Source organism: Phodopus roborovskii, unplaced genomic scaffold, assembly GCF_943737965.1.
Source record: "Phodopus roborovskii unplaced genomic scaffold, PHOROB, whole genome shotgun sequence".
Lineage (NCBI taxonomy): Eukaryota > Metazoa > Chordata > Mammalia > Rodentia > Cricetidae > Phodopus > Phodopus roborovskii.
Genome location: NW_026126525.1, coordinates 24,892,348 through 24,920,139, shown reverse-complemented (window position 1 = coordinate 24,920,139; position 27,792 = coordinate 24,892,348). Strand labels below are relative to the sequence as shown.

Here is a 27,792-nt window from a genome sequence, read left to right as displayed (position 1 = left end):
AAAAATCCACCACTATTCATCCATTGGCTTCCTCAGTGTTTACCACATCCTAAGGCTATGAGACACTGGGGGGTGGGTTGGATTCACCCATGAACAAAGCAGATAAAGATATAAGGAATTTGAGCTCTCAAGAAACAATCAACAGGCTGATCATGTAGGTCTAGGTGAATTCTCAAGTATTGTGACACTGACCGAGGCAACCACAGTTCCACTTTGTCCAGACAGGCAAGAGCATTGAACTATCCAGGAATTAAGACAGAGGGAAGCCCCAAGTTGCCTGTCACATGAGAGGCCATCATGTATTTGGAGAGCTTCCATTGGCTATGATGAACATGGAAAGTCCTTTAGCTGTAAATCACTGACGCTGGGTGAATGAAGCAAACACTGCTTCATCACATTAGAATTTCTCTAAGAATAAGGGTCCCCTAAAGTCACCAGAAGTCACTCTGAAACAGTAATAGTTCCAGGCCTGGGCAGGACATTAAACCACCTGGAAAGCATTTATGAGTTCCTTGGCTCAGTTCAAGTCCACACCAATTAAATCAAAACCTTGGGGTGGAGCTTAAGCAGAGCTTCTGTGACATGCCCTGGCATCTCTGACGTACAGATCAACTATGGACGACCACTCCAGAAGGCGAGATGGCCTTGTTCCTGGAGAGTGGAAGGTCAAAGAGCTCTGCCACGTTCACTCAATTTGCAAGTGCTCTGTCTGCAAAGCTAGTCATTTTCTTAGCTCTCCTAAGAAACACTCTATTTTTTTTTTCTTTTTGCTCTCTCTCTCTCACTTGACAGTAATGTTATCATCTCTTGCACACAGGCAGTCAGCCTAAGTGCGGCACCTTCTGAGTCTAAATTTGCTCATTTACAGTTGAATGTTTTGCTTTTTCAAATGTGTTCCTGCCAAGCTGAGGCTACATAGGTCAAAGAATGGAAGTGCAGCAAAGGCAGTGTTATTTTTTATAGACAAGACTCTAAAAGTCAAAGATAATGCCCAGCATGTGCCTCCCTGGCACTAACTGAACTCTTCGTTTTCTAAACTGTGATTTTTATTCAACATCCTTTATGAAGCCGATAGAGGATAGCTGAAAAAACACAATTCAAACAGCTTATTAGTGAGCATTTCCCATGTAAAAGATGCTGGGAGAACATGTAAGGAAGGGATACGCTATTGGTTACTGCATTGGATGACTCCTAAACCCAAAGCTGTGGACCAATGCTAGTAAAGGGAGCTACTAGAAAATAGTATGTGTGACACAGAGCTAGAAGATAGACACATTCTGTGCTGCAAAGTAAAGTACACAAGCAACCATGGAGTCTACGTACACATGCTAGCCCAGCACTAGACCCTCTCCATGGAATCTGAGATCCCATAAGAAAAGGCAGGATTTTTTTTTGTTCTAGAACACTTGTAGAATAAGGTAGAAATTTCTAGAGGTTTGTGTCCAGTACTATTAGCCTACATATTGTTTGTGAGACCTAAACAAGGTTTTCAGATCTAACCAGACCTCAGCAGGAGTCATACAGAACACTGTTGAATTATAACTGGTAAGACAGCAACACACCATAGGAAAGAGATTGTTTTATTTTAATCTTCGAGAACAGGTGCTTCTGGGAAGCCTAAGCCAGTTTGGAATTTCCAAGCCTCCTGCCCCAGCCTCCTAAGTGCTACAAGTGTGAATCTCTATATCTGGCTTTTGTTGTTGTTTCAAAGGGCACTTAGAAACTCACTCAGGCTTCATAATGCCAACAACACTAAAAATGGAAACAAAACAATTTCATGAGCTCTTTCCATGTGCCGGATGTTAGTAACTTTTCCTGCATTATCTCACCTCCCTTACAACTTTATGTGGAAGACATAATCAAACCCTCTTTTCAGGTAAGAAAAAACAAACGGAGTAAGTTTGGGTCAGACAAGCGGTGGAGAGCCATAAAAGGCCTGGATAGATAGATACCTGAATTGTGAGTGACCATGCTCAAGCTCTTCACACATCCAGGCCTTACCTGCTGTAGCACATTACAAGCATACCATAAGAAGTAAGGACAGTCTAGTATCAGCCTGGAAGTCCCATCAGACCCACAGTCACCATGGGCTGGAAAGCTGTCTCCCCTGCCTTTCGGCTTGACCTGACTGAGGCAGGAGTTTTGAATGAATGGATGGATTAGGATCCTAAGATTCCCCTCCCCAAACTTCCTCAGGGTAGTGTTAATAAAACGAGGGTTAACCTCCACTTCTGGGTGTGTGTACTGAGCCTCCTGCCTCTCAATGTGGCACTCCAAGTGTTTGCTTGCTGGTGCTCTTAGGGGCATGTCAGGTGTGGCTCTGGAATCTGGGGACTTAAGCAAGTGCACTGGGCAGAGCTCACCACTTAAAACACCACTGTAGCTCTGGAACTAGCAAAGGACAACATAGCAAGGAAAGAAAAGCCTATTTCTTTGAGCTCAGCTAGACAGGAAAAAGGGGCGGCTTGCAGTGATAGGCCAGGCAGGATCGGTGAAAAGAAAGAGGCCTCGGATGAGAGCATTTGGGTGGTGGTGAAAGAGTCGGAGGTTCCCTGTGCCTCATCTTGCTGGGTCTAGAAAAACCTACCCTGCCCTGCCCTGCCAGTTACCGTCTAGTGAACCAAAGGCCCCATGGTACACAGAGCACCAAGTCAGATCCGCTCTTCTCTGCGCTCTGAGCCTCTGATCCAAGTCACACCCGAGTCCACAGGAGCCTTTGGCTCTGAAGGCCTGGCTCATCAACTATCTGGCAGATCTTTGTCTCTGCCCCAGCCTGCCCTCTCCAGCCGGGCTTAGCATCTTTAATAAGGGGCCACACTGCAGGACCCCGGTCTTGATGTCTGCTCGAAGAGAGAAGCTCGCATTTCATTTTCCATCAAAAGCTGGTGGTTTCCTGAGGGAGTCCTTTGGAAGCCAAGGCTGCCATGTAATTGCTGAAGCCACTACTGAAATCTCCCCTTTGCATCCCCGAGTTCTGAAAACTCCCACGGAGAAGGCGCAGGCTTGGAGAACTGCAGGCCCGGGCTGCCCTGACACATTACTGAGGCTTCGTTTCTGTGTGGTCCCTTTGGAAAGTTCCAGGGTGAGCCATTGCTTGGTAAATGTTTTCATCTTTGCCCGGAGTCAAGCCAGCAGATGGCAGACCTAAAGCTTCTTCAACTCTACTGCTTGACCATTGGCTGCTAATTTGTGGGGAGACAGATGAAATGCCTGGTAATGTTTCTCATTTGAGGGAAGAAGAGCCATGATGAAACTTGTCACTTTATATGCTGACTTAAAATAAATAAATAAATAAAAAGCAAACCCCAGTAGAAGCTGGAGCAGTCCTTTCAAGAAAAAACATCATGAGAAGTAGGGCAAGAGCAATCTGCTGTACCAATGCCTGCTAGAATATTAAAGCACTATTTTCCTTTTCCCAGGGTCAAAACAGAATACGCTTAATTGAGTTCTCAGGTTCCTTTATGGATTTTCCTTTTGTACTTTATCAAGATTCTAACTTCTCCACTGCCACTACCATTACTTACTTCAATGCCTACAAATGCAAATGAACTAATGCACGACAGTGTTGCTACCCACACTCTATCCTTAGGTGCAGGAGTGAATATTCAAGTTGAGAAACCTGATGGGAGGGCAGAGGTGTGTTGGGGTTACAGGTTTGCATGGCCATGTTGAGCTTCACTCACGATTTGACTTTCACAAGCATCTACTGGAGGAGGAAGCTTAAATCATGCCATCACTCACCATCTACACCATCCTGAAGTCGTGACGGATGCCCTTTCAGTTTCAGAGTAGCCAGCTCTGTGAATCTATCCTTTTGGCTTGGCCTTGGCCTCGTCAACACTAACGGAGGGTAACATCAAACCTCATGAATGGGCCTTTGTCAACGCTAGATTACTAGGTCTGCTTTACCTGGCTTGAACCTTTCTTTTTTTTTTTCAGAGGCAAGACTTCTGAGTTGCTCTGGCCTACTTTTGAGCAGAGCAGGATTTCCTGGACAGCTCTGTCCTCCCCTTACCCCCCTCCCAGTAACCTTCTGCATGGTTAGAGTCCTTGGGGGGGAGGTGCTGTTAGCCCCAGCTGTGGCTAGTTAACCTTGTCTAGCTTTCCTCTGTGAACCACAAAAGCAATTCAGCACATTAGCTCTTTCAAATGGGTCAGATCATTTTTGCCATTAATTGAATTTGGGAGAAAACATGAATCCAACCCTTTCATACATTTCAAAAGAAATGCAGACACTCCTTGCCCCATTCTGTCTACTCTAGCTTTCTTCTCCTGACTTCTCATGTATCATCAGAGTCTGGATGTTCTTCACTGACCTGGGAGACCCCCTATAGAACAGGCTTGGGGGTGATATCTGTGGACATTTCTAGAGCCTTCATCCTGAACTGACTTATAAAGGATACAGGACATCCTGGGACATTTGTCTTTACTATTACCTTAAGTGAGTAGGCACATGAATTATTGTGTACACCCAAGTTTCTGTCACTTTCACAACTTTCTGATCTTGTCACTCATAAACTTTCAAAGGAAGCCACATTCATGGATCCCCCACTCTCTCCATCCCCAGGCTTAAGAATTCTGTTGACAGTAGTGCAGTCTTCCCTTTCTACTGGCTACTTAGAAGCTGTTTGTGCTACAATTAAAGGCACAGAGGAGGTCAGAACCCACATGGAGCAGCTGGAGGAAGCTCACAATCTAATCCATTGGGAGGCAGATTCTAGGATGAGAGAGGCCAGCTGCCCTTGGACTCTAACCAAGGGCGTTTTATCCCTGAGCTATCCAAAAGGAAACCTTATAAGGCAGTGTCTTCTAGAAGGCCAGTCTGTAGTGGACCCTTCTAGGGACAGGAAAGAAATCATATTAAGGATGTCAGTGTGCCTGCCCAGCTCCACTGTCCCATCTCGGAGCTGAACAACCATGAAGGAGGGAACAGTGGTTACCACCGTCTCTACTCTGCCCTCCTGAGCTCTGATAAAGGTTTCTCAACTACACAACCATGGTACAGTATTCATACTACAGGTTTCTTCCTGATGTGTAATTTGAATGTGCCTGTGGTCATTTAATTCAGGCTTTTAAATTCTGTTTCATTGAAGAACTGTGTAATAGCCACTGAGCATTTAATAACCAATTTCCAAACTATGAAGACCATACCTCATCTCTGGAATGCTTTTTTTCTAAATTTTAGAAAACTTAGGAATTTCAGAGTCTGAAAGGATTTTCCATTTCCTTCTTAAAGTTGTGTCAGGAGCTCAAAGCTTTCCTACAATTTAGTGACCAAGATAGGATAAAGCCATAAGGAAGAATTAGTGATCTGCTCACAATTCTAGAAGCTTCTGTGTTCAACGAGGGCAAACAAGACCAATAAAGGCATAAAGCTATAAAAGCATTATTATTGGGCTGGGGCAGATTCTAATAGGCAACTTTCTCCCCTCCCTCTGTCTTTCTGATCTGCAGGTAAGGAGAGAGAGTAATGGGATGGCTGTAATTTGGAGGCAGTACTGGCTAATAAGCAATCAGTCTGAGACTGTACTTAGTAACATGAAGTTCAGAGATACAGGCAATGCAGGGCATTCTCAGGTCAACACAGGCTGTCATGGTAAGTCAGGGTCTTAGGGCTGACAGTTCTTAGATTTTTTTTTCTCTAATTATCTTTGTGTACTTTGACTAGCCCTTCCTCAATTCCTCCTATCCCAACTTCACTCTCAGCTTCCGTGAAGAAGGATCTTTTGCTCTCTGCTCCTATGAGTTTGACATTTTAAGTTTCTGTATTTGTCTCCTTGTGCATGGCTTACTTAACATACTGTCTTCCAGGTTCATCCATGTTGTGACGACAAGATTTCCTTCTTTTGTAATGCTGAATAATATTCCACATCCTCTTCCTTCTAACTCCATTCCACCCCCACACTAGCTCTTCTCTAGCTGCCATTTTTTTTGTCCCTATCTCAGTCAGGCTCATCATTGGCACTTTCCCCACAAACCTGAACACCCTCCTCAGCATAAACGTGTCCTTTTTACATGACAGAGTTAGCTCAACAAAAAGCATTAGTTGGGCATGTCCGGTCCCAAGATAAACTCAGCCCATTAGCAAGTTCTTTGAACGCCTCTCTTTCAGCATCCAGTGGAGTTTAAGGGTTCACTCAAGGACAGCAACCACACAGCAGCATTTAAATGACATGCTACCAACCTTAAAATAAGTCTGAAATGAATTCCTCAAAGAAAGGTCTTAAAAAGTGTCAAATAAAATAGGTCCCTGACAGGCAAAGTCTTCACTGAAGCTTTTTCTTCTTATAACACAGCTCCTGGACCCGATTCTTGTCATTGACAAGATGTGAGAATGTGAGCATGATATCAGAACTCAAGGCGGTGGAGGACAGGAAGCTAAAGAGCAGGGGGGGGGGGCGGGGGGGAGGGAGGAGGGGAGCGGTGGGGAGACAAAAGAGCACACAGCAGGGACCCACTGTTCCCATTCCCAGAGGAAGGCTTTTCCCTAAGGGTCTCCGCTGTCTAACAAACATAAGCCACTGCTAGCCAGACACTGTGTCTTAGAGAAATTGAAAGATGGAGGCTGCCCTGTACTCTGGGAAAAGACAGACATTTAAAGGAGTATTTTGAGATGGCAGATGGTCCACATGGCACAGCTTGCTCTCCACTCAGGCCAATGGCCCTGCTCCTCCCTTTGCTGAAGCCCTCAGATCTGTCATCTTTCTCATCTTGGCACTGTCCCCTCCCTCACATTGTTGACACATTCCTAGTCTCTATCCTATTCCTCTGCTGTACCTTATTTCACAGTACACATGACTATGTAAAAGTGTTTGTTTCTGTTTAAAGCTTACGCTAAACTCCACATGTAGAAATTGCTTCTATTTTATTCCAAGTTGCTCACTCTGAGTCTAGAAGAGTGTTGGAGGATTCATTCATTCATCAATCCATAACTGATTTGGGTCCTTGGACAGTTGGGCTCTTTGGGCAACGAAGACTCTTTTCTCATAAAGACTAATGGTCTGGTTGAACAATGACACTAATCTTTATCCAGTGGTTTCTACAGATAAGTTTCATGACATTGAACCATCACAAAACCCTATGAGACAGGGATAGTTGTAATCCCATTCTACAAGTGAGGAACCCTATGTGCAGAGAGGTCACGAGAGCACAAAGCTAGTGTGGTTCATGGCAGAGTTAACATTCATATCCAGGGAGTCATATTCTACAGTTAAAAGTCAGCTATGATGCCTTTGTACAAATATAGAGCAAGGATCCAGTAAGATTTTGTTGATGTTGAACTAACAACACCATGATGGAGCAGGAGAAAGCCAGGTCTCACAGAGAATACGACTTAAGAATTCCAAGGGAAGGTGTGTGTGTGTGTGTGTGTGTGTGTGTGTGTGTGTGTGTGTGTGTGTGTGTGCAGGAGGCATTCTGGGCAGAAGACACAGCATCTCCAAAGGCATGCAGAACAACAGCTGTATATTGTGGTGGGAGCATAAGGAGTTACACTGTGAAGACCCTCCTATTGCCAGAGTGGCAGTTAGAACTTAGCCATGGAAGTACTAGTAAGTGAGACTTGAAGTAGCGGAAGTAAAAACTCTGAAGGGAAGAACATGGTACCCAAATATATCAGTCAAAAAATGGTACCCAACTAAGTGGGTTTCCAAGGAACTCAGATTTGAAGGACTGTAAACAAAAGGTCTGAGAATTGGGATACAAGAGCAGCATCTTCCATCATGATTTTATGTCATGCCTCATCATCTATATCTTGATTCTTTTTTTAATTAAACTGAATTGTCAAGTTTTCCCCTTCCAGTTAGCCAGGGACCTTAATGGATTCTACTGGCACTCAGTTCACAGTGACAGCTCCAAGATTTGAGATTATTAGCTCATTATCTCTCTAACAGATTTTCAAGCAGATGGCTTTGCCTTCTATTGCAGAGGTACAGACTCAAGTAGGACAAGCTCTCTATAGAAGGCATTAAATGGTAATTTCAGTGGAGAAAGGCAACACCAGGAGGTGCTCCAAGGATCTAGGGAAAGGCTCGACAATTTGTGCCATGTATACATACTTCCTTCATCATAAAGGCCATATTTGCTCTGTGTATCCCTAGCTATGCACAGCTGAGTTGGCTAGCTGCTCAATAAATATTAAGTTTAATGAGACCAAAGGAGCAGAATGCACATGGCCTATTTTACTGGGGCTGAGTTCTGCAATAAACACCTTCTCCTCCTGAATACAAACACAACACAAGTTTCTTTTGAAGAAAGAAATGTCTAGAGCAAGTAAGGAAATACATTTTTATTCTCTGTAAAGACACAGTACTGAATGGCATTCAAGGAAGTGTCACTCTGCCCATCTTGTGTCTGTCATTGTCAAACTACACCCAGGACCCAAAAAGAGTAAGCAAGGAGATTGGTTTCCCTCCTCATCCTTTCTTGTCCACCTTGGAAAGTGCTCTGGCAGCTCTCTATCCTCTCCGGCTCTCTATGGCATGCTTCTATTACAATCCTAGAAGCCAGACCTGGTGCTTGTCAGGGTGGGGCTAAGAGAAGCAAGACCAAGTTGCATCACAGGATCCACTTTTAGATGCTATTTCTCACCATCTTCCTGAGCAAAAAGATAAAGCCAGGCTGTACCCTTCAAGAAGTTTACAGCCTGGAGAGGAACTGCAGAGTTGGGCATCACTGGCAGTGAGGCCAACTAGATCTGTTCATCAATCATATTTCCTCATTATATTGTGTGAGTGTTGAGAGAAGAAAGTAGCAGGAGAGAAAAGGATAAAAATTTACCCCCCCCAAAAAGGGAGAAGACAGAAAAACAGAGGTGGATAACTTGGGAGAAGGAAGAAAAGTGTATGAGAGGGTAATGATGAGGCTAACTATAATAAAATACATTTATAAAAAGTATAAAATAGCCATCATTTTATACAATTAAAATACACTAATAAAAATAAAAAAAATAAACTAATCACAGATGAGGAAGTAAAAACACTAGGTTGCTCTAGTAGGCAAAGATCCTTGACTCTGAGACTATGGGAAAGAAATTCCCCCTTTGGATGTTTATTGGAAACTCTTAATAATTTGGAACAAATTTTTTAACATGCATTTCCCTTCATGACATGACTCTCATGCAAGAATCAAAGGAACAGGGCTGCTTTTGTTGGAAACAGGGGTATTTGGGCTGGGATTTTCTAAATTTGAGGTGATAATACCACAAGTGGGTAACTGTGAATTACATCACCTAAGGCTTTAATGGCGAACTTTGGAGTGAATGGCACACAGCCTATTCACATATGGATTTCTGGGAAAAGCTATAAAGAAAGAGTTGGTACTTGGAAAGTCTGAACTGTGTTCAAGAAGCAACAGCTGACTTGCCTCTCCTCCCTTCCTACCTTGGCTGGAGTCAGGACAGCAGCTGCCAGCGCTGGGCTCTAACTTTCCCTCCAAACGACTACTCACAGAAAAATGTTATTTCAGGCACTAGAGTTAGAGTTTCTGATTTTTTTGGTCTCAACCTCAGACTTTATTTTTTCCTATTTCTTAAGTTTGGATTAGTGTGGAATACAATAGACAACCATAACGACAAAGGCATTCCTGTTGAACCTTGCATCCTGTGGACAAATTGTGAAAACAAAACAAAACAAAACAAAAACCCCGAAGCCCAAGAAGAAAAAAAAAAAAAAAACATGGTCAGAGAACTCACAACATCAAAGCTTCTGTGTTTCTTTTTATCTCTAAGTATGATGGTCTAGCTAGGTTACTGTTCGATAACTGTACTGTAAACTCCAGTACATGAATATTAATATGAACTCTAACTTAAAAATTCTTATATTCTAGTTACTAAATCAACTTCCTGAAAGTCCTTACTGTGTTTCTCTCTGCTAACCCCTTCTACCCACCTCTCTGCACACACCCAAGAGTATAGAGGCTTTCCAGAATTGCCCTGCCAGCTCTGAGCTGGGTGAATTGTGTGGACAGAGGAGCCCGAGGTCTCGGAAAATCTTTTCTATATTTACACCCGTTACTGCGATTTTTCACTTTCTTGGCACACACAATAAACTCCAAATAAAACCATCCAAAGAGAGCCTGGAGGCGTTTCCCTTGGCTCGGGACTCCGGGCGGGCGACTGTCAACTCCTCCCTCCCGCGGATCTCCAGGGATGCTCTGCAGCGGGGGTGGGTGGGGTAGGGGTGGGAGGAGGGAGTGGCGGGGTATGCGCCGGTGCCCACCTTGCTCGCAGGTGCCCTTGCTGACCTGGGTGATGGCCTTCTCCCCGCGGCTTTCGGCACGCAGGCTGGCGGCACGTAGCTGGCAGCCGCTGGGGTAGGTGGTACCGTCGCTGCCGCACACCGGGTAGCGGCTCTTGCACACGCACACGGCGAGGACCGCTGGGCCGCCGGCTGCTGCCCCGGCTTTACCCTTCCGCCTCTTGCGGCTCTTCACGCACTCCATGCCCGGCGCGCAGTGCCCCCTGCCGGCCGCGCCGCCCCCGCACGGCTCGCCCTCGCCGCGAGCGCACACCGGGCAGCAGCCGCACTCATCGCGGGTCTCTCCCAGCGGGCAGCCCAGCGGGGGCAGCGCGGGGCACGAGGCCGGCACGCACGGGCCGCAGGCATCCGAAGAGGAGGAAGAGGAGAGGGGTAGGAGCAGGAGCAGCAGTCCGGCTGCGCCGAGCAGCAGGGCGCGCGGTAGCCGCTCCATGGCCGGGTGGCTGGATGCGAGCGCGTGAGTGAGCAGCGGGGGCCCCCACCGCCATCCCTTAAAGCCACCGCCCCGCCCGGCGCGCCACGGGAGCCCTCCCCGGGGCGGAGAGTCTACCCGCTGCCCGCCCCGCTCCGCCTGCCCGCCCGCTTGCCCGCGCTCCTGCCGCCGGCCACAGCCACTGTGGGCATCTTTCTGGCCGGCCTGTCCCGTGCCCAACATGCGGGTGCCCAACATGCGGGCCGGCTGGCTCCCGCTCAGCCCCCTGCCCCTGTCCTCATTCTCCATAAAGGGGCACGCCTCTGGCACCCTCTGTTCCTTGCTTTCTAGACCCAACTATTTTTACTTTTTTTTTTTTTTTTTTTTTTTTTTTTTTTTTAACAATTAGGACTTTATGAGAACTCGCTGTTTAAGTTTAATCCATTAAACCTTGTGGGCCTGAGAAACCTGAGTACTTTGTGGTTTACGCTTTTAAGGACAAACCACAAAGGGAGTGGGGCTTGTGTCCTCTTTGGCCCCAGGGCCTGTGTAGTTTTGGATGTCTTGTTTCTCTTTTTGGATCCTCATAATCTTCCCCCTTTCTCATATCACACATAACCCTGTGCTATCTCATGCCAAGTCAAGTTTAAAGTTCTTTTAAAAAGTTTTGTTATAGATTTACTTATCTTTGTTTTATGTGTATGGATGTACAAGTGTATCATATATATGTATGCCTGGTGCCTGAAGGGGCCAGAAGATCTGATACTCTGTTGCTGGAGTTACAGACAGTTGTGAACTGCCATGTGGGTGCTGGGACTCAAACTCAGGTATGGGATCTAGGTGACCAAAGCAAATGCACCCAGTGACAGCATGCCAGGCGGTACCACACGGTGCAGAAGTGAAGTGATGGGCGTGGCTCTTGTTCTGGAGGTCCTGCCTAGGCCTTGTCACATCCCAGAATCTGTAGGGTTGCTATGTGAAAGCACAAAGTCTCCGAACCATCAGCAAGGTATGCGTCTTTCCGGCACTACTTTACACATATTAAATACTTAATAAAGAGAGATGAGAACCTCTTTCCACCTGGAAAAGGGGCTACTGATTTTTGGCTTCTCTTTAGCACATTCTAGAAGAGTGGCATGTTTTTAGAAGGCCAGATACTGACATGACAGTTTAAAAACCAAGGGACGTTTTCAAAAGAGTTTTCCTTCATATGCTTGCTTTTGTTCCACGACATGAGTTTATTAGTAAAATGATCTTAATCAGACCACATATGGGGTGCAGGCTGTTTCTTGTTGTTTCAGCATTATTAACCTTTTGCTACAGATCTCAAGTTGATTTCACAATCCATTATGACTATTGGTTATGGCCCGAGGGTCCACAGAAATCAAAGTCACCCCTGAGACAAGGATGTGAAGGAAAATAGTTTACTTGAAAGGCCACATAAAGACATAACTTCTAGAGGTATGACAGGTAGGAAGTGAGCAGGAACGGAAGATGGTCATAAAGATATGTATCCTGGTGGCGCGCGCGCGCGCGTGCATGTGTGCGTGTGTGCGTGCGTGTGTTTGTGTGTGTGTGTGTGTGTGAGCAGTTGTGAGAACAGCCACAGGGCTATGGGGTTGCTCCCAGTGAGTGAAAACCCCTCCCTCATCAGAGGTGACAGTGAGAACTCAAGCATATTCATCAGTAAACTCCCTTCCAGGACCCTTTCTGCTCAGCCAGAAAAATGGCAAACAGGTCACGTGTTGTGAAGCAGAGAGACTTGGTTATGTAGAGAAAGGAGGAAAGAAAGGAAACAGGTAACACTCTCTTTCCAAGTGAGAGGCTCAGTTTTAGTGAAACGAAGACCCTGGATGTGGACACTGGATTAAGTCACAGGAAACAGATGAATTTGTTCCTTCTGTTTAATATGACGTCCTTTATTTTCTTTTCTTGCCCTGGCCAGTGGCTGCCACCTGTGTTGAGGAGAAGTGGGAAGAGTGGACATCTGTGTCCAGGCTCAACCTTAGAAGGGAAGTTTTCCTCTTTCTCCACTGAGAATGAAGTTAGCTGCAGGTTTTTCACAGATGGTTTATCAGGTTGAGAAAATCCCTTCCATTTCCCATTAGATAAACATTATTAGGACGTGATGCTGGGTTTTGTCAAATGCCTTTTCCAAGTCTATTGAGATAGTAACTAAAAATGCCCTTTATTCTTTCAGCATGGTTTGTTACACTGATTTATATTTTATTTTTGAATATTGAGACCATATTTACATTCCTAGGATAAATCCTACTCCATCATAGTGTGAAATCATTTTTGTGTGTTTCTGGAATTTATTCATAAGTATTTTTTTATTGTCTTTGTATCACTACCCATAAGAGATACTGGTTTCATCTCATGACTTTGGTTTTGTTATTATGGTAATAGTGGTACCACATAATGAGGTAGGAAGTGTTTACACATCTTCATTTCAGGGTTTGATTTCTGAATAATTAATAATAAACCTTTGGTACCCCTTCTGAGTGGGATGTTTTCAATTACTAATTGTTGTCTCCTCCTCATCCGTCTTCTCCTTCCTCCTCCTTTTCTCCTTCCTTCTCCTTCCTTCTTCATTTCCCTTTTACTTCTCTTCTTCCTCTTTCCCCTTCTCTTATGATAGGCCTATATAGTCTGCTAGGGTTGCTATAACAAAGAACCACAGACTGGATGGCTTAAACAATAGAAATTAATTTCTCCACACTTCCTGAGTCTAGAAATCCAAGCCAAGGACTAGCAGGGTGGAGACCTATATGAGAAGGCCCTGCTCCAGGCTTCTCTCTGGCTTTCATATGGCTACTCTCTATCTAGCTGTTTACAGCTTTTTGTGCATGTGCAGCTTTGACGCTGACTTAAGAAGAAATAGAAAATCGAAATTGATCTATTGTTGGTTGAGTTGTGTCTCTTACTTCCTCTAACTTGTCTGGGGAAGCCCTAATCCCCAACTCCTCAAATATGACTGCATTTGGAGATGGATACTTAAAGATCTCAAGGTCTTTAGGATGGGGTCCTGATCCAATATGCACCATTAGAAACCACTGAAGGAGAAAGGAGGAGACCCTGGGGTGTCATTCTCACAGAGAAAAGGCCAGTGACGGTGTAGTGAGAACCCAGTCATCTGAGGACCAAGGAGAAAGGTATCAGAGAGGCACACCTACTGTGCCATGATCTTAGCTCAACAGAATACATATCTGACGCAAGCCATGCAGTCTGGTACTTAGTTATAACAGTTCTAGTTAGTCAGCATACCCAGGCCATTACCATCTGCTCTGGTGACATTGGGGAGTCAGAAACAAGAGTCTGTTCTTTCTCCTCCATTCCCCCTTTCTCGCTCCTAATTTTTTGTTCTGTGCTCGCAAGGCTAGGACTGAGAAGGCTGGAGAGAGAGAGAGAGGAGGAAGTGCCTGTCTCTATAAACCCGGCTGCTCGTAACAGTCCTTTCATTATCGCCATTGATTCTATGGTCATTCCGAGTACTCATGGATAAGTGATATGAGGCCAGTCTCCAAAGACTGGCTCTCTTGTAGTGCCCAGGTATTGATTCCTTGAAGGGCCTTGTGGTGTTTCTCCACTGTTCACTGGCACACGGAGAAAGGACAAAAGCAGCTGATGTTCAGGAACTGAGCCAATCTCATAGCTAGTCCCGAGTGTTTTCACAAGTTGACCTGACATCAGCGGCCAGGGCTCGGTGTTATTAGAAGCCCAGCTGATGCTTGCAGCTGAGCCACACTGTTGTCCTGTGGGGCATCAACAGTCTCACAGATCATCCGCTTTAGACAAGGTCATCATGTCACCCAGAAATACCAGGCACTGCCTCCATGCTAAGCATGGCTACTTTGCAAATTACAGCTCTATCTTGCTGCCATCCATCTTTCCTCTAGATAGGACATACTCCCTTTTATTCCTGGAGGAGACTTCCCAAATGGGTTCTTGGAAGCTTAGATGGTACCAAACAATACATGCTATGTTTTTTCCCTAAATATGCATGCAAACGTCTGATAAAATTTAACTCGTAAGCCAGTCACACTAAGAGATTAGGAACCATGATAATTAAAATAGAACAATTACAGCAATATATTGCAGTTAACTTATTGAAAACATACATGCTGTTTACTTGTGAAATTTTCCATTTAGTATTTTCAGACTTGGTTGGTTGTAGGTAACCAAAATGGGGAAAGGAGAACTTCCGCTGAAGAGGGGCAGCTGCTCACAGAACTGTCCTGTTTCCTGACAGCCATGTCCTGCCTCCTTTCCCTCAGCCCAAGTCAAGCTCTCTAACAAGTTCCTCCTGACATTCTTTCCCTGGAACCTCGTGGTTCCATGTAGTATCTGCTCTCTTGTGGTAAGTGACAAGCTTGACTTACTCAACCATAGTTGTGTTCCTGTTGATAATTGAAGGCCAATGACATATGGATGCTTTGCCCTCCAGTCTCATCTTTTACCCTATGTCAGATCATTTTTAACCCACCCAACCCATAATACACTCTAGAACTCTTTGCTGGTGGACCTTTGATGAGCTGCTGCTGCCTCTTCCTCCTTTTTTCTCTTCTTACCCCTCCTTTGCTTCCCCTTCTTCTTACCCTTTCTCTGCCTCCCCCTCTTCTGCCTCCTTTTTTCTCTCCTCTGTGTCCTTTCCCTCCTTCTCTTTATCTTTTTTTCTTCCTCTTTTTTGAGATAGCTGGCATGCAGTCTAGCCTGGAATTCTCTGTGTAGCCCAGGGTGGTCTTGAACTCATGGTCCTTCTAGAGTTAGCACAGGCATGTGCCCCCATGTCTGGCTTATGAATTATTTATTTTTTTCTTGTGGCATCTCCCACAGTTTTCAGCCCAGCACTCTTCAGGGCATATTTGGGAAATATTGGCACCATGCACCCTGCCTCTGCTACACCCTCTTTCGAGCCTGCACATAGTAGACACAGGTCTGTTCTCTGATAGAGTCTAACCTGAGAATGGGATATTTGACTCCTTTTCTTACAGGAATTGTGAATCTCACACCTCATGTCTTCTTGTTTGGCTTTTGGGGGCTTGCAAAAATGAGAAAAGCAGGCTGGGAAGGGAGGGTAAGTCCCCCTGCATTTGCCACTGGAATCTAACTTATCCCAGCCTGCCCTGCAGGGTGTGGGAGGATAGTGTACAGGATTGGATTTATTTTTCTCGGGACATTTTGCACGGAGGAATCCAGATCTTGGGTGGTCTTCTTTAGACTATGGGGGTGCATAGCACCTTTTGAATTGTGCTTCCTTGGGCCATTTTTAGGCAAGGGAAAAGTTCTACTCAACATTCTGTTGTACTAGCACAGTACCTTTCATCTTTATCGCCTCTCCATTTTTCTCTCATAACATCATCACTGTCATCATTATCAGTGGGAGGGAGATTGTCAGGTGGTATGGTAGGTGTGCATGACCATTCTGGTCCAGATAAGTGGTGTATGAGCAGGGGCCAAGCTAGTGCAAACCACTCTGCCCACTCTAGCAACCAGAAGAAGCCCAGTGTAGCTGAAGTGTGTAGGTAAAAGCAAAGCAAAGCAAAGCGAAGCAAAGCAAAGCAAAACCAAAAAACTAAAACTGAGGAGCAATGAGTCTAGAAAGAGGGAAGATGCCAGCAGCCCAAGGTCCTTCTATATCGTGCACAGGGCTTTGGCCTATAGTACTATAGTTTCTATAGTATAGATGATGGTGAGCTATTGAGAGATGCTGGAGAGAGGAAATACCATGTCTGTGGGGTAGGAAGATCACCCCATGAGGAAAAGGGAATGGCTTCACACAAGAACAGACTTCAAGAAGGAATAGGATTTCCATGCTGTCTACATGGTGCTATTTTGGGAATGAGAGGAAAGTAACCCCATTGGGAGGGTTTGAAGCAGAGGATTATTAGCAAGCAGATGAGCAGATGGCATTTTTGTGAAAAAAAAAATGTGGTCCTCCTCCTGGGAGGTAGACCCAGCCTGCATCAGGCTGCATCACACCTGCTCCCTGGGCTGGGTGTTAACTCTGCAGGGAAGCACAGAACCAGCATTGTTTCTGGTATAGAAATGGCATTGAATTAAAACATTTAAATATAGGTGGACAAAAGACAAGGGCATTTGGGTACCTACTGATGCTGGCCATCCCAGCAGGACTCCCTGAAAACCTGGAGCGAGCCATGGCCACAGAATAGGAGGCACAGGCTATCACATTTGTCCATTCCTTTACATTGTGTGACAGATAGGGTTCACTCTCCATAATTATGCTGGAATAGGCATGGATGGAGGCCCTCACACAGTGAGGGTTGGTAGACGAGAGAGTTTAAAAGTAGAATGTGCAGGCCTTCAAAAGTGACTGACTGTGAGAGGAATCAACAGAAGTCCTGACAGTTCTCACATGGTGGACTGAGGTCAGGAGGAAGCTGTTATAAATTGGACTGTGTTGGGGGAAGAGGGCGAGCACAGCTTCTGGTCTGTAGTTTGCTTGAAGTCTATGCATCTGGAGTGGGAAGCTGGGCCTTCCCTGGTGATCACATCACATTAGAGACACCGTGAGCCACAGACTCAGCATAGGGTCTTGATGTCCCATCTGCTCCCAGTTGAAGTCTCAGTGGTAAAAGTCTCCTTGTGAGGTAAAGGACAGACACTGATTTCTTACCAGTGTCTATCTGCTATCTTAAAAAGAGCCGCTGTATGCAGGGAAATCACCACTGATAGAACTGAAAGGGCAGTAATCGCTTATAGCATTCAATACCAGAGAACCTGGAGGACTCTGGAGGTCATCTAAAGCCAGGTGTGTGCATGCAGTGTGCCATGAGCCCTGATCCTCAGACACTAGGAGTCAAACACCCAAAGAATACCATCATGGAGGATGCTTATGGCAGGTTTTTTGTTTTTGTTTTTTGGTGCCCTGATCCACTCTTATCAAAAAACATTCCAGAAGGTCACTTCATAACAGCCAACTTGTGAAAATACACAGGAGATGCCAAGAATATTTAGATTTTCAACTCTAACCTTCACTCCCATCTATCACGTGGGTCTGTTAACTCTCTAAGAGCTTCCCTTTCTGCCTCGGAATTCATTATTTTGCATTTTCACTTTGAATTAGCATAGAGTTTTACATTTATGCCCTTTTATCAAATGAATAGGAGAGAATGTCTTTTGGTGATGAGTAGAAAAAAAATTGTCTCTGGGTTATTCCATAATGAGGCTTCATTCTTTTATTGTAGTATGGGAGGAATGTGATCATTTAGTGGGGAGCAGGGCAGTGCCCCGTGTTCACATCTCAGCTGCCTTATTCTATAATTCACCTTGACAATTAGACCAATAAAAATAACAATAATAATAAATGCCTCATCACCATAAGCAGCCTGGGAGGCTGCCAGCTGCGTGGAGAAAATGTTTCAGAGGGCTAAGTCACAGCGTAAGTGAGAGAAGTGAGCCTAGGAAGGTGCTTCTAAGGTGTCTTGCAGGGCTGGTGATGGTGGCTCTTCTGATGGTGACAGTGCTCTTCTGAGAGCATCAGCCATGCCCCTCCTAAGCTGACAATCAGCTGGGGGAACAAGATCTGGAGTAACAACATTGCTGTGGCCCATGCTGTTTGCTTCTGAGCTTGATGAAGTGTGAGAGAAGCAACATTCCTTTCACCAAAGCAAAAGACTCACTTAAAAAATGGCTGATAGACAAATGACACTGATACTGTTTGCTAAAGTTTTGTAGCTCCCTGGATCATCAGAGAGAGAGAGAGAGAGAGACAGACAGACAGACAGAGAGACACACAAAGACATGCATACAGAGACACTCAGAGACAGAGAGGCAGAGACACACAGAGAGACAGAGGCAGAGAGATAGAGACAGAGAGATTCACAGAGAATGAGACAGAGAGGGAGAGGCAGAGAAAGACACAGACAGACACAGAAAGATAAAGAGACATAGAGATAGAGAGAGACAGAAAGGGAGAGGCAGAGACACAGACAGACATAGAAAGAGACAGAGAAAGGCAGAGAGGCAGGGAGAGCTAGAGAGACAGAGAGATAGAGAGGCAGAGGCAGAGAGAGGCAGAGAGACAGGTATAGAGAGGCAGAGATACACAGACACACACAGAGGGACTCCAAAGAGCAGTGACATTTATTTGGCAATTGCAGAGCACTACAATGGGATCAGACGTAAACTCTGTGCTAGTCAAGGAGCTTGAGGCAATCAGAAATTTTTACAGGCAAAGTGAAGAGGATTGCATAAGAGATTTCAAAACAACAATCCTTGGCCACCAGGATTAATAACAGGGTAAGCGTCATTCTGTGTTTAAACAGTTAGCTGTGAGCAGATGTCTGTGCAGAGGTATTTTGTGTGTTCGCTGTGGCTTGTGCCAAGTTCTGATTCCAGTAGTCTTTTGTGATGGTTCTGCTTATTCGTCATCTGTATAAGAGATCCCCCTCCTTCTCAACTTCCAACTTTCTCTTTTACTTAGTTTTGCTAGAGCTCGACACAAATGACTTCATTTTGGTTCTGACACATTTTTGCACTGCCAAACTTCAGATGAAAATGTCTTAATGCCAAGGAATTTCCCTCGGTGGTACTGGCTCACAGCACCAGGGTCTGCTCAACACGTTTGTTTTGAAAAAGAAATGCTGATGGCTGCATTTGAGAGAATATTGCAAACTTTTAAGCCCCTCTCATTTTTGAACTTTGTTCGGCTGCATTCTAGAAGGCCAAGTTTGTATTGTATTATCATTTTTAGATTTCCCCCAAGGTTTAAAACTAACATTTTTTTTGACCTTATGCTACTTAGTATGGGTTCCTGAAAGCCCACAGGAAGCATCAACAGGGTTGGTTACCAGCTTGAACTTCAAGGTTTTCAGGGGCAGACAGGTTGCTCCAGGTTTCTGATCCTTGGCGAAGTGATTTGGAATGAGATGTTCAAGGGAGGCAAGAAAAGACACAGCTTCAATAAGAGGATGCCAGGGACTCCTTAGCCCTCTGTGAAATCTCTAATGCTCTGTGTGGCTCCAGTTCCAGGAACCCATGTGACAGGTAAGTATACTGCTTGTGAGATCAGTGGAGGGCTGATGGAGGGCAAGATGGAGAACAAGTGGCAGTGTCCTGGGAGGCCATCAGTAGTGCATTAGGAAGGGCTATTTAGAGGCAATAATGACTGCTTAGAAGGAAAGATCTCCCACCTCTTTAGTCATTGGATACAGGCTCTTACCAGATTCGTGTGTCTCTCAGAGACCATCTTACCAACCTTTGAAATTCCTTTTGGTCACAGTTTTTGGGTAAACCTACACCAGTAGTGTTAGCCAGAAGCAACTCATAGAGGACTGAGTGTATACTATTTCCAGATGAGTACAGTGGCTCATGCTTGTGGTCTTAGCATGTGGGAGGCCCAGGCAGGAGGATTGCCACACATTTGAAGCTAGCATGAGCTACATAATAAGTTCTAGACTGGAGTGGGCTACAAAGTGAGACCCCATTTCAAAATCAAACAAGTCCAATCTAATCCAATCCAAACCAAATGAAATGAAGCCAGTGCTGGGTATGTCTGCCTTGGACCAATTGTGAATCTTATTTCTGGCTCCTTATGCATTCCTGGACAATTGAAAGTTTGTACTGTGAAAACTCTCATGCAAAATGGAGTCCTTACTGTCACAGCTTATTAAAATAGAGCCAAGAGGCCAAAAGGCCAAAACTGTCTGCTTCAGGTAACATCTTTTCAGAGCAAGCCAACGAAACAGCGGGCCATAACTTTACATCAAAACCAATGATGGCTGTGACTTTGTCCTTACCCATAACTGCTGACACTGGGCAATCAGAGCTTGCTAGCTTTGCCATCCACTACAGAAATTTCTTTCAAAATAGCACATGGGTTTCTATGTCTTAATAAAACCTAAGTCTTCTCATGTTCTTCAATATGTCAGAGTCCATGCTGGCCTTGCAAGTCTATTTTGTGTTCTTTATTCTGCACTAGGTTTTTTTTTTTTTTTTTTTTTTTGGTTCTACACTTTTTTATTCTAGCACTCATATAAATCCTTTATTTTCTGAGAATGAGAGGCTAGTGACATTTGTTTTAGAAGGAGGCTGTGCAGACCTTCCCTGCAGCTGCACTACCCCACTGGTGTCCCCTTTCCAGGCTCTGGAAGACCTGCCATCTCCAGAGTTCCCATGAGCACTGATTTCTGGAATTCCCTGGAGGCCGACTTCTTGCTTTCTTTACTCTTGGAAGCTGGCCTCTTTTGCTGGGTTCAGTTCTGGGAATCGCCTTACATCTGAACTTTAGCCAGGCCTGGAATCCTGGCTGACGCCAGCCACGCCCACGCTGTCGACATCTTCAGTGTCCACTCAGGAAGCCCAGCTCCTCTTGCCAAGTGCCTGGGTTTGGCTGCTGTTGGGATGGCTTGCACTTGTCTCTTGCCATGCCCTTTAAATGCATGTGTACCTATCAGTCTGTGTGCTTCTTCCTGACCGGCTTGGGCAGACAGACAGACAGACAGACAGACAGACAGACAGACAGACTGACTTCCTGTCTGCTTTTCTTCCTTTCCAATCCCATTTTACAGCCTTTCCCAGCCATCCACCAGTATAGCCTCCACAAGAAGTCTCTGTCAGACCCCCTTTCTGTCCCTGGGGGCCTTTAAGGTAGGAGTAAAAGTAAACACTGACTGGCTTTATTTGGAATCTGGCTGTTTTCTCCTTTAGGGTTTATTTTAAGTGATTTTTAAGAGTTGATTTAGATGTTTGTTCAGGACCCGTGGGAAGGAAAGGAACTTTTCCCAAAGAGTGAAGGGATCAGCCCCAGCCACAAGAGCCTCCTTGCCAATGCAGCCATCTCCTAGCCCTATGTGCACTGAGTTTAACCTTCAAGCTAGGAAGTATGGAAGATGGCATCTTGCTTCAATTAAACTGGCTCAGTTAAATAAAACAAGCAATGGAAACCAGAAACTGTGACAGTGAAAGCCAGGAATTAGTAGTTCTTAAAACAAAACAAAAACAACAATAAAATGAAAAATAATTTAAAAAGTCTGACTCAGCCTTGCTGTATCTGAAACTGACGAATGATTTCATGTACCTCTATCTATCTATCTATCTATCTATCTATCTATCTATCTATCTATCTATCTATCTATCTATCTTATCTACCTACCTACCTACCTACCTACCTACCTACCTACCTACCTACCTATATATCTCCATACAATATATACCGGTCAGTCCCTCTCCCTTTTAAAGACAGGGTCTGTAGTGGTCTGAGGCATTTGAATACTTGGTCAGCAGCTGGTGGTGCTGTCTGAGGAGACTTAGGAGGTGTGGCCTTATCGGAGGAAGTGCACCACTGGAGGTGGGTTAATGGGAATTTGAAGACTCATGACATTTCAAGTTTGCTCTCTGTTCTATGTTTTTGTCCCCTCTTTTTTTAAAATTTAGTTTAGAAACAATCATATTTTACATATCAATCCCAGTAACCTCTCACTCCCATCCTCCCATGCCCCCCACCAACCACCTCCATCCCACACCCTATCCACACCCCCAAGGAGGGTGAGGCCTTCCATTGGGGATCATCAAAGTATGTCACATTATTTGGGGGAGGGCCTAGGCCCTGCTCCATGGATCTGCGTGGACGGAGTATTCCTCCTTGGGGAATGGTCTCCCAAAGTCTATTTGTGCACTAGGGATAAACACTGATTTCCCTGTTAGAGGTCCCATAGACTGCCCAGGCATAACTGGCACCCACATTCTGAGGGCTTGGTTTGGTCCAATGCTGGGGACTATGTGCTCTCTCACTTGATCAGGTCCACTGTTTCTGTGGGTTTCTGTAACTTGGTCTTGACCCCTTTGCTCATCACTCCTCCCTCTCTACAACTGGATTCCAGGAGTCTGGCTAGTGTTTAGTTGTGGGTGTCTGCTTCTGTTTCCTTCAGCTACTGGATGAAGGATCTAGGATGGCATATAAGGTAGTCATTAATCTCATTATTAGGGAAGGGCATTTAAGGTAGCTTCTCTACTATTGCTCAGATTCTTAGCTGGGGTTATCCTTGTGGGTCTCTGGACATTTCCTTAGTGCCAGATTTCTCTTAAAACCTATAATGGCTCCCTCGATTATGGTATCTCTTTTCTTGCTTTCCCTTATTCTTTCCCTGACTCAGTCTTCTGCTCCCTCATGCCTCTCCCCCTCCCCTTCTCCCCTTTTCTTTCTTCCAACCCCTTCTCCCCTTCCCCCATGTTCCCAATTTGCTGAGGAGATCTTGTTTCTTTCCCTTTCTGTGGGGGACCATGTTTGTCTCTCTTAGGGTCCTCCTTGTTTCCTAGCTTCTCTGGAGATGTGGATTGCAGGCTGGTGATCCTTTGCTCTATGTCTAATATCTAGTGAATGAGTACATACCATGTTTGTCTTTTTGTGACTGGGTTACCTCATTCAGGATGGTTTCTTCTAGTTCCATACACTTGCCTACAAATTTCAAGATTCCATTTTTTTTCTTTTTCTTTTTCCCCTCTGAGTAATACATTGTGTAAATGTACCACATTTTCTTTTTTTTTAAAAACTGTTTATACATTTATTGAGCACCTGTTACATAGCAAGAACACGTGTGGGATGCAGTTGTAGAGGGAACAGCCATGCTCCATTCAGAGATGTTCCAAAAGGAGACAGTATACAGGAACATGGGGCATATGCAGTGTCCAGCTGTTTTGAATGTAGGATCACCTTGTACTCTGTTTCAGGTGGTCTGGCGTGATCAAACCACATTAGTCTGGAAGGAATCCACATCTTTTCATTTTCTGTGGAAACAAAAATAGAAATCCTTTTTTCCCAGTAACTTGTCCTTCAACTTAAATTTTGGAGTCAAAGCATTTTTTTTTAAAAATTTAATTTATTATTTTACATGTCGATCCCAGTTCCCTCTCCCTCCCTCCCTCCCTCCTTCCCTCCCTCCCTCCCTCTCTCCCTCCCTCCCTCCTTCCCTCCCTCCCTCCCTCTCTCCCTCCCTCCCTCCTTTCCTCCCTCCCTCCCTCTCTCCCTTCCTCCCTCCATCCATCCCTCCTTCCTTTCCTCCCTTTTACCCTCTCTGCCCTCTCACATGCACTCTAACCACCCTCCCCTCCCATCCCCCCACCCCAATTCCATATGTAGGGGAATGCCATCCAGTTGGGGTCATGTAGATCTGACAGGTCATGTGAAGTAGAGACTAGGGCTTCTCTAGATTAAGGCAGTTATCCCTCCATGGGGGATATGTTTGCATAGTCCTTTTGTGCACCAGGGATACATCCTGGCTCTACTGTCTGAAGTCTCTCAGACTGCTCAGTCCTTCTGGCTGAGACCCATATTCAGGGGGGCCTGAGTCAGTCCCATGCTGGCTTCCCAGCTATCAATCTAGTGGCCATTAGCTCCTCCTTGTTCAGGTAAGCTGTCTTTATGTGTTTTTGCCACATGGTCTTGTCCTCTCCATCTGGGTTCTAGTTCGATTCAGTGTTTATGTATGGGTGTTTGATCCTGTTTTCAACAGGCATTAGTTGAGGGCTCCATGGAGAGGTTAGTTGTTGATCTCACTCTCCAGGAAGGGCATTTATGATAGCCTTTCTACAGAAGCTCAAATTGTTAGTTGGCAGCAGTCTTGTAGTTCTCTAGACTTTTCTTTGTGTTCAATTTTATCTTCAAACCAATATTGGCTCCCTCTTTTATGTTCTCTCTCTGTCTCTCTCTCTCTCTTTCCTATCTTCTATTCCTAACCAGGCTCAATCTTCCTGGTCGCACATGTTTTCCTTTCCTCCCCCTCATTTTCTCCTACTTCTCTCTCCATTCGTTGCCCCCCCCCACTTCACCTGAGCTCTGGGGGACTTGTCCCTTACCAGTTCTGTGAGGGACTTTATATGAATCTCTTAGAATACACCTAGTTCCTCTGGTGATGTGAATTATAGGCTGGTGATCCTTTGATCTAGGTCTAAAATCCATATATGAGTGAGTACATACTATGTTCCTCTTTTTGTGACTGGGTTACCTCATTCAGGATGGTTTCTTCAAGTGCCATCCATTGCCTGCGAATTTCAAGATACCATTATTTTTTTTCTGCAGAGTAGTATTCCATTGTGTAGATGTGCTACATCTTCATTAACCATTCTTCAATTGAGGGGCATCTAGGTTGCTTCCAGGTTCTTGCTATTACAAATAGTGCTGCTATGAACATAGTTGAACAGATGTCTTTGTTGCATAGATGTGAATCCTTTGGGTATATGCCTAAGAGGGGGATTGCCGGGTCCTGTGGTAAACTAATTCCCATTTTCCTGAGGAACCGCCATACTGATCTCCAAAATGGCTGTATGAGTTGGCACTCCCACCAGCAGTGGAGGAGTGTTCCACTTTCTCCACATCTTCTCCAACATAAGTCATCACTGGTGTTTCTAATTTTAGCCATTCTGGCAGGGGTAAGATGGTATCTCAAAGTTGTTTTGATTTGCATTTCCCTGATAGCTAAGGATGTGGAGCATTTTCTTAAGTGTCTTTCAGCCTTTTTGATTTCCTCTATTGAGAATTCTTTCTTCAGTTCTGTACCCCATTTTTAATAGGGTTATTTGGTGTTTTGTTGACTAGTTTCTTGAATTCTTTGTATATTTTGGAGATCAGTCCTTTGTCGGATATAGGATTGGTGAAAATCTTTTCCCAGTCTGTGGGCTGCCGTTTGGTCTTGTCCACTGTGTCCTTTGCCTTACAGAAGCTTCTAAGTTTGAAGAGGTCCCATTTATTAATTGTTTCTCTCAGTGTCTGTGCCCCTGGAGTTATGTTCAAGAAGTGGTCTCCTATACCAATTTGTTCAAGGGTATCTCCTACTTTCTCTTCTAAGAGGTTCATTCAATGTGGCTGGATTGATGTTGAGGTTTTTGATCCATTTGGACTTGAGTTTTGTGCATGGCAACAGACATGGGTCTATCTGCAGTCTTCTGCAAACCCTCATCCAATTGTGCCAGCACCATTTGTTGAAGATGCTGTCCTCGCCCCATTGTATAATTTTAGCTGTTTTGTCGAAAATCAGGTGTTCGTAGGTGCGTGGGTTAATATCAGGATTTTCAATTCGATTCATTGGTCTACCTGTCTATTTTTATGCCAATACCAGGCTGTTTTCAGAACTATAGCTCTGTAGTAGAGCTTAAAGTCAGGAATGGTGATGCCTCCTGACGTTCTTTTATTGTATAGGGTTGTTTTGGCTATCCTGGGTCTTTTGTTTTTCCATATAAAGTTGATTATTATCCTTTCAAGGTCGGTGAAGAATTGTGGTGGGATTTTAATGGGGATTGCATTGAATCTGTAGATTGCTTTTGGCAAGATTGCCATTTTTACTATGTTTATCCTACCTATCCAAGAGCATGGGAGATCTTTCCACTTTCTGGTATCTTCTTTAATTTCTTTCTTTAGAGTCACAAAGTTCTTATTATATAGGTCTTTTACTTGTTTGGTAAGTGTTACACCAAGATACTTTATGTTGCTTGTGGCTATTGTAAAGGGTGATGTTTCTCTGATTTTTTTTCTCTGTCTCTTTGTTGTCTGAAAATAGTAGGGCTACTGATTTTTTTGAGCTTATCTTGTATCCTGCTAGTTTGCTGAAGGTGTTTATCAGCTGTAGGAGTTCCCTGGTAGAGTTTATTGGGTCGCTTATGTAAACTATCATATCATCTGCAAATAGAGACAGTTTGACTTCTTCCTTTCCAATTTGGATCCCCTTGATCTCCTTTTGTTGTCTTATAGCATTAGCTAGAACTTCTAGTACGATATTGAAGAGATATGGAGAGAGGGCAGCCTTGTCTTGTTCCTGATTTTAGAGGAATTGGCTTAAGTTTCTCTCCATTCAGTTTGATGTTGGTAGTTGGTTTGCTGTATATTGCTCTTATTATGTTTAGGTATGTTCCTGTTATCCCTGACCTCTCCAAGACTTTTATCATGAAAGGGTGTTGAATTTTGTCAAAGGCTTTTTCTGCATCTAGGGAAATAATCATATGGTTTTTCTTTTTTTGTTTGTTTATATGGTGGGTCACGTTGATAGATTTTTGTATGTTAAACCATCCCTGCATTCCAGGTATGAAGCCTACTTGGTCATGGTGGATGATTTCTCTGATGTATTCTTGAATTCGGTTTGCCAGTATTTTATTGAGTATTTTTGCATCGATGTTCATCAGGGATATTGGTCTGTAGTTTTCTTTCTTAGTTGTGTCTTTGTGAGGTTTGGGTACCAAAGTTATTGTGGCCTTATAAAAAGAGTTTGGCAATGAACCTTCTGTTTCTATCTTGTGGAACAGTTTGAGGAGTAGTGGTATTAGTTCTTCCTTGAATGTCTGGTAGAATTCTGCGCTGAATCCATCTGGCCCTGGACTTTTTTTGGTTGGAAGGCTTTCGATGACTGCTTCTATTTCATTGCGGGTTATAGGTCTATTTAAGTTGTTTGTCTGTTCTTGATTTAATTTTGGTAAGTGATAGTTATCCAGAAACTTGTCTATTTCCTTTGAATTTTCAATTTTTGTGGAATACAGATTTTCAAATATGACCTGAAAATTGTCTGGATTTACTCTGTGTCTGTTGTTATGTTCCCTGTTTCGTTTCTAATTTTGTTAATTTGCATGTTCTGTCTCTGCTTTTTCGTTAATTTGGATAAAGGTTTGTCTATCTTGTTGACTTTCTCAAAAAAAAAAAAAAAAAAAAAAACCCAACTCTTCGTTGCATTGATTTTTTTGTATTGTTTTCCTGGTTTCTATTTTGTTGATTTCAGCCCTCAAGTTGATTATTTCCTGGCGTCTACTCCTGCAGGGTGAATTCGCTTCTCTCTGTTCTAAGGCTTTCTGTTGTACTGTTAATTCTCTTATGTGACTATCCTCTGTTTTCTTCATATGGGCACTTAGTGCAATGAACTTCCCTCATAGCACTGCTTTCAAGGTGTCCCATAAGTTCGGGTATGTTGTATCCTCATTCTCGTTGAATATTAGAAAGTCCTTAATTTCTTTCTTTATTTCTTCTTTGACCCAGGAGTGGTGCAGTTGCACATTGTTCAGTTTCCATTAGTTTGCAGGTTTTCTGCTATTTGTGTTGTTGTTGAATTCCAATTTTAAAGCATGGTGGTCTGATAAGATACAGGGGACTATTCCTATTCTTTTGTATCTGTTGAGGTTTGTTATGTC

General features: G+C 44.3%; 1 protein-coding gene across 1 annotated transcript in view; it reads right to left on the bottom strand.

The window, feature by feature from the left end:
* Igfbp7 (insulin like growth factor binding protein 7) overlaps nt 1-10,728 on the bottom strand; it is a 58,255-nt gene extending 47,527 nt beyond the window's left edge. The window contains exon 1 of the mRNA XM_051198397.1: nt 10,218-10,728. Within this exon, the coding sequence (XP_051054354.1) occupies nt 10,218-10,689 (472 nt within the window). The 5' untranslated portion in view covers nt 10,690-10,728. The remainder of the gene's footprint in view (nt 1-10,217) is intronic.
* Nucleotides 10,729-27,792: the final 17,064 nt, after the last annotated feature.